A 15,083-nucleotide genomic window follows, 5' to 3' on the forward strand; every position below is an offset into this window, starting at 1 on the left:
GCCTTCCGAAGCACGGAGGAGCTCGAGATGAAAACTTTAAACACGAACGTAAAATAATATTACGAACATAATATTAATCATAATTATAACTCAACGAAACTTAATGAAACGTCAACTTCTGTGGTCAACGTATTTAATATCGTCTTGGCAGTACGGTGAAAAATGTATATTTTAAACATAAAATGGGCAAGTAAAATAAACAAGAACACATTGGGTCTAAAGCAACGAGAATTCGGCAACTCCAAAAAGTTATTAAAAGCGTTGGAGCAGAACAAATTAGCTCATTTGTAGAGCTGGTCCGGCTGGCGATTCTGAATACCATCATCGCAGACCGCATTTCTACCGACTTGTAATTAAAGATGTCAACTTATTTTTTATAATTCTGAACTGGTTGTTGAACAGGGGGGTTAAAATGTTCAAATCGAAGCGATTCATCTAAGAAAGCAATATTGCAATTTGACATTTGCGCATATAAAAAAGTGCGCAATGCAAAGAACTGTCAAATAGCAATATTGATTTCTTAGATGAATTGCAGGTACCTATGTAACTATTCTGCATTCATTACTAACGTTTCGGTATCAATACTCTTCTTCTTCCGTTATTAAGTAGGTACCTTATATTATTATTTACTTATATGCTTTAGTGCCGAAGTACGACTGGTGCGATAAATAATAGTTTATATAGCCAATAGAGTTGAATCAGCGTTCCTAGGTAAGTATTTGTCGCCCGGTAAGTTAGAGAATCGACCGGCCGGCAAACATCTGTGGCAAAACGAACCCGGAACGCGAACGGGAAAACATATGACTCCACACAAACTCCGTGCTAATTGCAACACATTTGCCATATCTTATCGCTGAGATTACATTAATCACACCAAATCACCCAGCCTTATTCGGACCATCATGCCGAAAACAGTTTTAAATTCTCTGTTTCACCGAATTTTTAAGATAAGCCCAACCAAGAAATGTGGGTTGATAAATTAAAGCCTTTTAGATCGCTTCTTCGAATACATTTATTTTGAACACCTAATGGTTTTGATTCTTTTAAGTTTTAATAAAGGTCTTAGGTACTTAGATATAAACTCAACACGCACATGTCATGAAATATTCCCAATTGGGCTAGTACATCCATTGCAAGATGACCTGAGTAGGACTTAGTACGTCTTCGCCGAGCTTTCTGTTAGACCAACGTAACATGTGATGAGCCCTAAAACCGAGGAAAACTGTGTTAAACTCCCGTGACAATAAGTCGGCAAGAAATAAAAAGCTAAGTACTTATAACGAACTCTACGGTGACTTTAACATTTACTAACTCAAGTGCATTAACTTACTTACTATGTATAAATATATCTCGTTACGAGATCTAGTACCTACCTATCTAGGTATACTATACATTTTTCACTTTACGGTGAAAAGTAGCTTTCGCAATAAATATTTATTTAAGTGAAACAAAAGCACACTGCACGTCCAGTAACAATACCATCCTTTATTCGATTCTTACATCCGACAGAAGAATAGAAATCGGACTGTTTTCTATTTCTTTCTACACTACATTCCTTTTCTACTGTACTAAACTATAACCTTACTGAACCAAATACTTAGTAAGTACCTACTTACCTACCACACTTTACCTAATCTAAATATTCAAGACAAATAGAACAATTCCGTATTAATCGCTATATCAATTTGCCGCGCTAACGCGATTATGGTAGTCCATGATTAATAAGGTAACCAGCCAAGCCAGATTCGGTCACCTCGCGTGTAACAATGCCCGGGCGAGGCTTAAAAGGCTTCTGGGAAAGTTAATTATGATGACACTGTGCTAAGCTCTGTGGAGCAGTATTGAATTTGTGAATAGATTATCTAAACAAGTAAATAATTCGTTCAATATTATTCTAGACTTTTCACGTAGCATAATACTTCTTTTCAAATTCAAATGCTACATACTATTGACTATATTGTACTACACTACACCGTTCTAATAGCTAAGTACAAAAATGTATCCATTTGCTTACTTTACCTTATCTATTTTATTCTAATTGTGATATTTTATTTGTTTTTCTTTGTGAACAATAAAAGTGCCTTAATTGTAAGTTTATTGTGTATAAAACATGAACTTTATTCTTACTCAAGTCATAAGTAAGTTACGTAACGTAGAACATAATGTCACCTCCACTTTACACGTAAGTAGGTAGGTATAGCGACACGCTTGGGCATTAAAAGTTTTCTCAGTTAAGTAGGTACAATGCTGCTGCATTGTTAATGCATATTTATAAAGATCTCCACTGGAATAGTTTCTCCGGCAACTCGCAATGATGGTAATGGCTTCATCATATCTCTTTCGATCGTTTGGACTTCCAAACCACCAATTATTGAGTCAAGGCGTCAATCTGCTATAAAAATTGTGTCTGCAGGTTGATATTTGAAAACCTCGTAATCGCGTTTTTAAAAATAATTAAGTAGGTAGTCTAAATTTTTACTTGGAATGAAAGTTAGGTTTTGTTACAGAAGATCACTTAAGATTATGTTTTTTTTTAAATGGCACTTAAGTGGTTTTCTCTATAATGCGACGATATGCGATTCTTTAGAGAACGCTGGGTACCCTCAAACCCGTTGTCTTAAATTTTGTACCTGGTAAGAACCCTCAGCGCTCCGCATTTATACGGCGAAGTAGTTAATGCCATTTTCCATATCATCTTTTCAGTATATTCACACTATTTTCTAATACTTAATAATAACTAATAATATATCCTTCTCTACTCCATGCATGAGTCGTATCCAAAGAGGTATCCTGTATTTCTGTATCTGTCGGCGACAAGCCGTTGTTAACACGAGGCCGCGGCCAGTGAGGGCAGCGTGCTAATATGGATACACAATGCCTTTAAATTGTACCTCATGACGAATGGCCCGTGGGCTGTAGCTGTAGTGAGTCAGCGAGGTGAAGAAAGTGTAATGTACCTACTTAATTCTTACTAGTATCATAGAATAAGGAATAATAACGTATAGAACGGCAACTCTCCGCTCCCCACCGCGTCTGAGCTAGGTTTACCCCGGCGGACATAGTTTAGTCTTCAATCGTATGGCGTCAGACGTCACAGACACAGATGCGCGTGTACGATAATGTCAATGTGTGGTGTCTGTGTAAAAAGAGGTTGTTTGTATAAAGTGTCCGGGGTGTGCTAGTGCTATAACTGCGAAAGTGACTATCTGTCTGCTACTTACCTTGGATGAACATTGTCACATGGTAATTAGACAAACAGGGACGGACATATCATACTTTCAGGTACGATCCGAAGGAGTTTCAGATTTTGAAGACAACATAACGCTCACGACTATATTTCCAATTGTAAAGAGTTTTCAGAGGTTAATTTATCTGATGAACTAAAACCCACTTACACCTCCCAAGCTTTCTATTAGACCAAAAAAGTGCAGAATAAAGTTAAAGGCGTTGAGCTAAAAACGTACAGTAAGCACTCGGACATCTCCTCGTTATACGAAAAGAATACAGAGCATACTTGAACACGCTGTTCGTTATGTGGTTTTTCTGGGTGTTCGCAAAGCCAAGGCAATTTAGAAATGTTTGGTTTCTATCCAGAATTGAACTCAACCAGGATCCCTGGTTTAGTGATTGATCATGCATTCGGTATACTGTGTCTAGCCTAAACCTTTCATAAACCACTGATCCTTGCTTATACTTGCACAGCATTACTGACCATTTTCAGTAGGTAGGTATCTATTTTAAATCCACATAGTAGACAAAAATCTAGTATTTAATTTATACAATTCCTGAACAATACAATTTAGCAAAGCAGTAGACGTTGACGTAACTTGAATAAATTGCCATTTGTTGCAGTAAACTGCGACAATGTGGCAATAAAAACGATAAGAATCGCGGCAGACGTGACAATTTCTCAGAACATTTTAAATGTCTTTACTTTTCTTCAAAAGAAGGCATTAGGACGGTCTTGTTGTATTGTAAGTACTTACTTATAGGTACTCAAACAGTAGCTGCTAGGTAAGTAAAAAAACGACTTTCTAGCTGCTCTAATTTTATCGCTGTCATGTGTAATTAGGTCAATGATATTATATTATGAAGGGATTGTGCGCATCAATTATGCCGCATGCATGTGCCATGTGTTGAAGATGCCAAGTTGGACGCAAACATCGTCTCAAGGCGTCGTCTTTTGAAAGAATCAATTGACTCTAGTAAACTCATAGCGAGGGAAATTGAGGGAAATTTATGACTATCATGTGCCATGATAGTCATAATTTATGACTATCATGATTATCATGGCACATGCATGCGGCATAATTGATGCGCACAATCCCTAGGCATAGTCAAAAGTCATCAGGTGACAACTCGCAGCCATACGCAGACTTCAGGTCCTCGATACGGCCCCGCCTATGTGGTCGACAATTTCCCTTGCTATTAGTTTACTAGAGTCAATTGATTCTTTCAAAAGACGACGCCCTGAGACGATGTTTGCGCCCAACTTGGCACCTTCAAGCCTGTTGTCTTAAATTTTGTACCATGTCAGAGCCTTCAGCGCTCCCCATTTGTCCGGCCAAGTGGTTAATACTTAGTTACCATTTGAGACAAACCTACAGCGAAGCTTGTTATCATCAGTCCATCACTTAACATAGGTATGATAGACACAGTTCAGGCAACTTTGACAACAAGCCTGGTTTGAATTTTTTTTTTGACGAGACTTTATGGATTTGTGGTAGGTTTACCGCATTTGACATTAACAACTTGGCCGGCCAAATGACAGAAGTACAGTGGTATAATTGGATGACCCGGATGACAAGCTGCTGAAAACATTATTATGCAAAATCTAGCAGAGAAGATAGTGTAATCGATTGAAAGTATAAGTCCTTACTTAGATAACGTTAATAGTGATAGTTTGAGTACTTATACTAAGCTAAAAACTCAGCCCGAGCATTAAGCTCAACCCAAATGTTCCATATATCTTGTGGCGAATTTGCCTGAGAACTATAAGGTCGACTTAGGAGCGTTATTTCGCCGACAACGCCCGCTCGCGACGCGCGTTATCCGCGTGCTTGCATCGACCTCACCGACAAATGTGAAATTGTGAACAAAACTTTATACTAAGCGCTTAGTGACTACGAGTGTTGTTGACAACTTACCGTAAATTACTGTGGAAATGCTGCTTTGAAAGTTATTGTTTTAAAGTTCTTGTGCGATGTGGAATAAACGCCATTATATGATAAGAGGTAAGTGGGATGGAATAATTGTAAGTTATAAGAATTATATAAGTAAGTAATTATTTATTAGTAGGTATTTACACTTACATGGATTTGCTATCTATTTAAACGACGACGAATCTCGGCTCATCATCGACAACTTATCACTTTCGTAACAAAATTGGTAGCAACAATGGCTCTGCTCACCCATTGCGGACTATGGGCATAAGAAGAAGTCATAAAAGAATTCATATGGTAGAGCGAGCAAGTAGTGCCTAACCTACCTATTTTTTACTGTGACGAGTTTAGTCGCGGATTTCATCAGAATGCAAAATTCTTAGCTTTTTTACTTAGAAACTGAAACATGATTCAGTAACAAACCGTGAAATTGTCAGAACAACTCGTCGGCACGGTGTAAACATATAAAAGTTCACCTTTTTCAATTTTATGTTTTCGTGATAGCTATTTAAAGCTCAATTCACACAAAGCCTGCAACGTACCTAGGGATTATTTTGTGATGACATTCTTATTCAGAAGACAAAAATCAACCCATCGGCATGCAATGGTTCATTATAAAGACGCTCGTCCCAGCTTGACAAGTCTCGTCCGAGTCAGAATTTTTCGATTTAGTTTTCTTTTTACGGGAGTTTCCCTAAGCACCGGTGAGTGCTATAAAAACAAAAATCCTTTAATGGGTCATCATATTAGAACGGACACAATCTCTCTTCTATCTCAACCTCGTAAGACCCGGATTTCCAGACACAACAGTCAAACGATGGGTTTGGAATTTAGGTTAGCTCTACTATAAACGCAGAGGTAGGGGCAGACCTAGGAAGCGTTGGAGAGATGACCTAGGCACTTTTAACAGAGAGCGTAGAGAGACAGAGAGACTGCTCTCCTGATTGGAACAGAAAGGGATGGAAAAGCAAGGGCGAGGCCTTTGCCCAACAGTGGGACATACCAGGCTAGAAAAAGGTAGTGAGCCAAACGTACTTAAACGTACTCCCTAAGTACTTAAGAGATGAAACTAAAACTAATTTATTTATAAAAATCTAAAAACAATGCTAATTAAAAAGAGCTATTATACTGTAGACGAATTTTTAAATGATAAGTTTTAAATTTAATACACACTTCCTCTCTTCCCTTCAACGTTGCTGTGCCCTACAGGGTCCATGTTATAGTTCCTATGCCTATGTACTCGAAACACCCCATTATACTACATGGAATGCAATAAATAATTGAATTGAATTGAATAGAAAAATGTGTGGGCACTAATTCATCTTGCGATGGATGTATCTTTGACTACCCTGTTGAGATATAGTCGTGAGCTTATGCTATGTTATGTATTAGGTATATCTATAACGTAGGAAGAATACAGTGCATCCGTAAAGAACCCCGACAAAGTTTAGTAACCGCGAGCGAACTAGGTGGAGCGAATACTAATTTATTAATGTAAGAAACTAAGTATGTGTTTTTGTTTACAGGAATTTAAACATACCTACTGACTTTTATATGAAAACAACATGAAGTCCTCAAATAAATAAATTACCTACCGCATTGCTTTAGCGATTCCTTAGAGGTTAGATTTTAAAGACTCTACTTATGAGGTTTAGAGAATTTTTGGCGTAGTTACATGCCTCTAGAAACATGATGGCGATATTTCGTTGACGATGATGTGTCTGAAGACGATGATGGTGTGTTCTCTTCGGCAACAAATACTTCCGATCCTCGGTCTACTGCTGATTATTGGTAAGTGAACTAAACAGAACGATCAGTGATTTTAATATTTCAATGAAGATAACATTTTACACGTACCTAAAAATTAGATTTGTCTAAGTACTTTTAAGCTAGTGTTCTGCTGTTCGTTAGCATAGTGATGTATCAGTGCTATTAGGTCGATTATTTTCTATCTAACAGTACTTAGTTATTCAACTCACCACTGTTAACAAACTTCTACTCAATAAAACTCGTCCCTAATTAGGTAAGTATAACGGCACAGAACATCTATCTCGTATAGAAGATATAATTTTAGTATTTTGATTATTTGATGATATAACGAGATATATACCGAATTATTAATTCAACAAATTAGTTTTTAATCAAATAATTATACAAAGCTAATACCTTTTTGACCTAGTTTGTTTGAGAGCTCTACTCTACATCGGATAAATTATTCCGTCAGTGGCAGCCGCTGTTGATTTGACGAAGCATTCAGAGCCTAACGGGAAGTTTCCCAGGCTAACATTCGACAGCATGTCGATATCGACCGGGAACTAATATTCCTGCACCCGATGCACACAATCAGCCCATTAAGATCTAGATCAGTACCGTTATCTACTTTACTTAAGACTAAGTACGGTCACGAGTACTAATATGTACACTTTGAAACCATGTCACATTAACTTTTTTGTCAAATTAAACCGCAAGTCTCATTAAACGTCAAATATGATAGTGCGACAGGGTTCTAAAGTGGGTCTATGATATTGCTCATGACTGTATTTATTATTAATCTACTAACATCCTCCATGATGTAGTGGAAGAAACTATATAGCTAGGTATAATTGTATGACAATGACAATTTTCCCTTTAAATCTGTCTGTCTTGCAATCTTTGAGGGCCAATTATTTGGTTTTTTGATACTACTTATTAAGGGTACTTTTATTTAGTAAGTATATTTCTAAAAGCCTATCAAATGGAGGAGTTTTTATAAATACTTTCAGGGTCCATGACAGCTCATGTGTTTATTATTCTTCAGCGAAGTTTTAACAACTGTATGGCATAATTCTCACTTTGACTTCCTAAACTTTTTTTATCTTTGATTTGGCTGTTTTTATTTTTTCAGCTAGTGGTCCACTTTCTTAGAAATATGTACTTATGAAGTCATCATCATCAGCCCATTAACGTCCCCACTGCTGGGGCACGGGCCTTCCCTATGGATGGATAGGTAGGCCTTAAACCATCACGCGGGCCCAGTGCGGATTGATGGTTATTAACGACTGCTAATGCAGCCGGGACCAACGGCTTAACGTGCCTTCTGAAGCACGGAGGAGCTCGAGATGAAAAATTTCTTTTTTTTTGTGGTCACCCATCCTATGACCGGCCTTTGCGAAAGTTGCTTAACTTCAACAATCGCAGACTGAGCGCGTTTACCGCTGCGCCACCGAGCTCCTCAACTTATGAAGTAAAATAAAGTAATTATTAAGAAAGAAAGCGCGACAAAATAATGATTTCTGAAGAAAGGTTATTTTTTTGAAAATTGTACAAAATGGGTCATAATTATCTCATATGTCCTATTCTAAATAATCACTGAACATATATGGCGGTGTTTCTGGTAGCCAATGAGCCCCTCTGTCAAATTTTTCATTATGAATGTGAATCTTTGGACCACCTTGTATGTACATAAACAGCCTATATACGCCCCACTCCTCTTAATCTAATATACCGGAGGGGGTATGGAGCGTATTCCACCCGCCGCCGCCGCTGCGGTCCACTAAGAGCCAGAGGTGTTTCAACATGGTCTTTTTAGACCCCGAGGTGATTTATTTTGGTTACTCTGCCTACCCCGACTACGAGCGTATCTAGCGTCTGTTTTATGCCATACATAAATTTTCTCATATTAGGAACTTAGCATAAACTTAATTTAACTATAAGTAGGTACAGTACCAGCTGAAGTGCAAATATTGTTTAGCAGAGCGAGTCCACTGCCCGCTTGGACGTTATGCTCCAACTAAGCTAACAAAACCAAACTTATATCGAATAACTTTAAATAGATTCTGAATAGTCGGCTGATATTGCATTCGGTATTAATTCATACCAGATACAAAGTTCATTACTAAACTTTACCTTGTGTTTGTAACTCGATTGTTATTATTGTAAAGTGAGATTAGTAATTATTTAAGTAAATTAAAATTATGTTTCAGCTGACCATTGTCTGAACCTTGCTTTTTTATTATACCTAATTATATCTGTGCTACTTGTATACAATTAACATGGTTTGAATTTAGAATCATCTTTTGTAAACGTAAAGGTAGGATTTATAAAAAAATCTTGAAGCCTGAAGGTAACCTAGACCTTATTCAGTTACGAAAATCAATGACTAACGTCTAACGGAGTCTATAAAACAAATACAGAACAGACTTTCATCACAAATTAAAAGTTTACATTCGTACGTACTAGGTAGGTCTCCTTAATTTTACCTGAAAAGCTACTGGAAAACGCAAGTAAGTTACAAAAGTTTTACTCAGTTTAGTTGCGAACTGATCGCCAGTCCCGTTACAAGGAATCCCTTCGAATCCCCGGGCTTTCCTATGCAAATCATCTCATTTTCTTTGTGCCCACGTCCAATTTACACAGAGGAAAACTTAGTTAGGTTTTTCGCGGAAATCTGTGTCCCAGGGGTGTTGAACTGCATACAAAATAGGGGCAGCGCAGTGCTCTATTGAAATAGAAAAATTATGGTTTTATTTTCATATAGATATTGCAGACTAATGTCCATTACAGATTATACTAAACCCACAATATATTTGATATAATTTCACGCTTCAACGTCCTTTTTTAATCAAGAGTCTAAGTACACTCTATTCTTTAACAAAATTGCGTGATTGGAGGTTTACTTTCCTTGAGGCTTATGGGTTTTAATGTCGATGATCGGACTCACCAAACATTACTGTCAGTTATTATTCAGTCGTCAGAGGCCTTTTAAATGGCTCATGTAAGTAATTAACGCCTACTTACATTCGTTATGGTAGCAGTGCTTAGCGCCTGTTATCAAAATATAATTTCCGCAGAATGCATAATATCGCTAAAGCTGCTGGAGCTACGCGTGCCCTCGCACGTGCCGCTGGGAACGCGCGCCGAACTCTCGTGCAGCTGGCAGCTGGGGGAGCACGACGTGCTGTACTCCGTCAAGTGGTACAAGGACGGTCGTGAGTTCTTCCGACACGTGCCGCGCGACCTCGAACCACGGAGGAAGTTCCCGTTGCCGGGAGTCGACGTCGAGGTAACTGCTGCACTCGGCTCATACCGCATATGCACACGCATATGCGCACTGAAACGAGGGCCAGCTGTCCCTACATAACATTATTTTTGTCTAAGTATAATATCGTCACTACTCACTGTGGTCGTGTGGTACACCGGCTTGCTTCACTAACGGAGAGCGCCGGTTCGAAGCCGGGCAAGGGACTGGCATGAGTTATTATTTTATCTTAAGTATATGCAGTTTTCACTAACCCAGGATCGACGGTGATACGGCTCACTACCTATCACGTTGGTCTAACAGAAATCTCGGTGAGGTGTGGGCACTTAGTTCATCTTGCGATGGATGTCCCTTTGACTACCCCAATACAGTGGTGAGCTTATGTTTCGTTTTATATTTATAATATCTCGTTGGTACAACTTCTTTCTAAGACGCTCAACTAATGATTATTTATGTTACCCTCCTACCTGCTACGGTAGACGTTCGACACGTCAGGAGGCAACGTGACCCTGTCCCCGGCGGTGCTGGAGACGGGCGGGCGGTACCGCTGCGAGGTGTCCGGTGAGCGCCCGCTGTTCCCCACCGTCTCCGACCACGCTGACATGCTCGTCGTTGGTAAGCAAACCACTGCTTTTATCCTATTGGGCTAGGAGTCTGTAGAAAATACAAACAACTGTCCCGTACCTATCTATATTCTCAAGACCCACCTGCATATTTATTATGTCTGTCTATGAAAAAAATTACTTGTAAGTTAAGTATAAGTACTAAATACATAGAATTTCCAACGATTTTTCATTTTGGTAATTAAGCCCGATATGCGCGGCGTTTTCATTAATTCTGTTTTATAAGACTGTCCATGATATGAAACATCTCAAGGCACAGTATAATTATTCCTTATTCTATGGCGAGAGTATGCATTGTTACTATGGTATATTTGCTATACCTACCGCTTGTTAGTACCCAGAGTGTAGTGTACACCGAACGCTTCATTAATGTTTTGCAAATACATGTGAAAGCGGTTTCGTGCCGAGAAATTAGGCAAGCTTCTTACTACGATGCTACCTTTTATGCAGGATCGAGACGTATTTAAAAGTTTAAAGACTTCCGTCGAATTAAGCTCTTAGAATTTATTAATGAAACTTGAAAGATTTTTTGAAAGTCCAGTAGGAACTACTTACAAACAGAAAAAAGATGATAAGTTTTAATTTAAATACACACTTCCTCTCTTCCCTTCAACGTTGCGGTGCCCTACAGGATCCATGTTTCCCTGCCTATGTAACACCCCATTGTACTACATGGAATGCAATAAATAATTGAGAATTGAATTGAATTGAGAAAAGCACCTGTAATGTAGGTATCCATTTTACCTAAAATTTTTATCATCTTAGCATTAATGAATTCATATAATTAATAATTCATGATTCACGTAATTAAAACAGAATATTCAAGTTACGGAAAATCAGATGTCTAGTTACAAAGTCTCAGGAGATAACATTATTTAAAAGGTTATACGGGATAAAATCTCGGCTAAGGAGAAAACTTAAATCCCTAAAGATTCCGAGGCGGTAGTAAGATAGAAATAATCTAATTTGCCTATCAACTATCATGGCCAAGATACCAAGTAGGTAGTTACTTAATTTTTACATTAAAATGCTCTCTCAATCTCAAAGTTTAGTCTTCGTCCAAGTACCTAAGTTTTAGAAGTTGCAATCTCCACTAACCATTAATGATACCTAAGTACTTAACTTGACTGAGGAAGACATGAGCCCTTTATAAGTAGGTACCTAAGGTAGATAGGTAACTTAGGGTAAATTTTATGTAATGAGTATGGAAGTTTTGAAATGGAAATGATACATGATTTCGGCCAAGTCGTAAGACCGATTGTGCGTTTAAAATCGAAACGGCCTATTGTTTAACTATTATGTCTGAAAATCTTGGCACAAATGAAAATTTCCAAGATATACCTTCAGGTGACTTAGCTTCATACTTGCCGCTAAACTGCACATAATTTCAGTTCTACCAGACCATGGACCAATGATATCCGGGTTCCGGTCTCGCTACCGGACCGGTGATCGGGTGCAAGTGAACTGCACATCAGGACGATCAAGACCCGCCACCCAACTAGCGTGGTACATCAACGGGGAACCTGCCCCAGCGAGTGCCGTCCAATCAGCTATTGATAAGAAGACTGAAGACTTGGAGACCACAAGTATGGCACTGGACTTCGTAGTTCAGGAGACGGACTTTAAGAAGAATGGGCTTAAGATCAAAGTGAGTAAAAGCCATTATCGTACGTGATTAGATTATCCCTAGGTCGTCATAATTATCTAATAACCTACCTACATATATACCTATAGGTAGGCACGATGCGGTTTTACTTTAAAATTATAATTTTGAAATAACAAATAGTCACTTCATAAAATAATAGTTTTCTAATTATTTCTAGCTCTGTGCACCCCATATTATGTAGGTAGGTAAGTATCTATGTGATGTAAGATGTGATCCAGCTGATTTTGCCTACGAGTCCAGTCTAGTCCAAAGAATCTAGAAAGTCGCTTCTACTATTTCATCGCAATAACAGCGTTTATTGGTCGAAACCGTCGATAAACTTCACACCGTGGTCGACGCGGTTGCCTGCAGCATGACTCTATCTCTATGTACTTATCTAAAATATAAATTCCTCATCCCTCAGTGCCTGGCGACACTCGCTCCAGTTTACTGGCGAAGCAACGAGGAGAGTGCCTTGAAAGAGAAGGCCATAAGCAACCAACTCCTCAGATCCAGCTTAGAAGACGTGAAGGTCACCAGAGCAGACAGAGTCCTAGCCAATTCCGCGGAGTTCACCAATTCTTGGCGACATGTAGTCTTACTGTTATGCTCCATGCCTAACCTGTTTCTGAGAGGTTTGGTTTGGTTTCCATTCTTTCTTCAGGAAATATGACTTTGGAAAGTCCCATGTTATAATGCCCAATGATGTTTCATATTATTAGTATGTAGTTACTTAATAATAATTGTTAATGGTACCTACTTTAAATTAAATAATGGAATTTGAGAAAGGTATTTTTTTAATTTCATGTCCTCCTCATTCATAATCTCACAACCCCCTTTTTATTGGACGTTCTGAATATCATTGAAAGGTAGTAAACTTAGATATTAATGAAAAAATCTTCTTTTCTCCGTTAGGAATATTATTTTTTTACATACATTATATACATACATACATAATAAACTCATGCCTATTTCCCATTGGATTAAGCAGAGAATAAGTAATATGGAATTCTATTTGCTTCGATCCTGACACACTTGCTTCCTCCACCTTTATGAATCGTTTCATACACGCATTTCTTTTTTAAATCTCCTTTTTTGAAGTCCGTTAAATATAAATAGGTAACAATATCGAATATACTGACGAAGCCTGTGGTGGATTTACATTCTGTTTTTTTATTATTATTGTTTCTGAAAAATTGTTGTTAATTTTTTTACTCTGGTAACAATATTAGCTCACGACTAAAGTCACAATTGGGGTAGTCAGAGGTAGGTAGGTCCGTGTTTCTCTATGGTGCAGCCATATCGTATGATGAAATTAATTATCTACTAAGTACTCTCGTTTCACCAAGCTTAATTAGACAAACTGTCGTTTTTGATGAAAATTGTGTATCAAATAAACAAAAAGTCACTTCAGCCTAGCTATGAAAGTTTCAAATATCTGGACGCAACGGGGCTAGACTTTATTGAATTTAATATAACGTTTGAAAAATCGTATTCCATTGGAGCTCTTAGATAAGCGGGAATGGATAAACAGTTCACGGCCACGCTCGCGCCCTCAGCGCATGCAAGTAATAATATTCATCATCTTCCTAGCATTATCCTGTTTTCTACAGGGTCCGCTTATCTAACCTGAAGATTTGACAGGTCCGGTTTTTTATAGGAGCCTGTCTGACCTTCCAACCCGCGAAGGGAAAACCAGACTATACAGGTTAGGTCACATACCTCCGAAAATGCATTTCTCAAGAATATTAATTTTCTCACGATGCTTTCCTTCACCGCTGAGCACGTGATAATTTAATAATTTATGATCCAAACACGAATTCCAAATTAATTCGACAATTATAGGTCTGTGCTGGAAACCCACATCGAACTTAGGACCTCAAGAGTTCTACTAACTAACAATAACAAGTTCTAGGAAAGTAATAATAACTGGGTCATCATCATCATCAGCCCATTAACGTCCCCACTGCAGGGGCACGGGCCTTCCCTATGGATGGATAGGGAGATCGGGCCTTAAACCACCACGCGGGCCCAGTGCGGATTGGTGGTTATTAACGACTGCTAATGCAGCCGGGACCAACGGCTTAGCGTGCCTTCCGAAGCACGGAGGAGCTCGATATGAAAACTTTTTATTTTTGTAGTCACCCATCCTATGACCGGCCTAATAACTGGGTAATTAATAATATTACTAATTAAGTACTAGATTACCTCATCATCATCATCATCCAAGCCGTGTCCGGCGACGGCGACTCCTAAATGTCTACCTACCTACCTACGGGTACTATACGTTTTATAAAATGTTCTGTGATAGTTTGTTAGTCATTTGTCTTGTACCAGCTTGTACCTACTAAATAATAAAATTACCTCCACTAAACTAAGTATCCTATTTTTTATGTGATGTAGCACTTTACTGTCTTTTTGGTGTATTTTTTACTAGATATATTAACAACTAAGTATTATTCTATCTTAACAAATAAGTAAGCAAGTAACTTTTAAACAATAATAAACTAAATGTTTCTCCCTTGTGTTTTATTACAAAATGGACGCATTTTCTGAAGCTACAAGGATATAGTGAGGGCGATATTTTGTGAGGCAAATGCGCCATATCTGCGCAATGTAACGGCCACTCGGAGGGC

General features: G+C 38.3%; 1 protein-coding gene across 2 annotated transcripts; it reads left to right on the forward strand.

The window, feature by feature from the left end:
* The first annotated feature begins 3,981 nt into the window (after positions 1 to 3,981).
* On the forward strand, positions 3,982 to 13,210 carry LOC126368070 (uncharacterized). 2 transcript variants are annotated; one of them, XM_050011951.1, is made up of 6 exons: positions 3,982 to 4,014; positions 6,689 to 6,953; positions 9,992 to 10,203; positions 10,659 to 10,794; positions 12,194 to 12,450; positions 12,872 to 13,210. In XM_050011951.1, the coding sequence occupies exons 2-6, from the start codon at positions 6,875 to 6,877 to the stop codon at positions 13,118 to 13,120; spliced, it is 933 nt and encodes a 310-aa protein (XP_049867908.1). In that variant the 5' UTR covers positions 3,982 to 4,014; positions 6,689 to 6,874; the 3' UTR covers positions 13,121 to 13,210. The 2 variants fall into 2 exon arrangements, with proteins under 2 accessions (XP_049867908.1, XP_049867906.1); XM_050011949.1 differs by lacking the exon at positions 3,982 to 4,014 and adding an exon at positions 5,001 to 5,234.
* Positions 13,211 to 15,083: the final 1,873 nt, after the last annotated feature.

This window comes from Pectinophora gossypiella, chromosome 7 (genome assembly GCF_024362695.1).
Source record: "Pectinophora gossypiella chromosome 7, ilPecGoss1.1, whole genome shotgun sequence".
Lineage (NCBI taxonomy): Eukaryota > Metazoa > Arthropoda > Insecta > Lepidoptera > Gelechiidae > Pectinophora > Pectinophora gossypiella.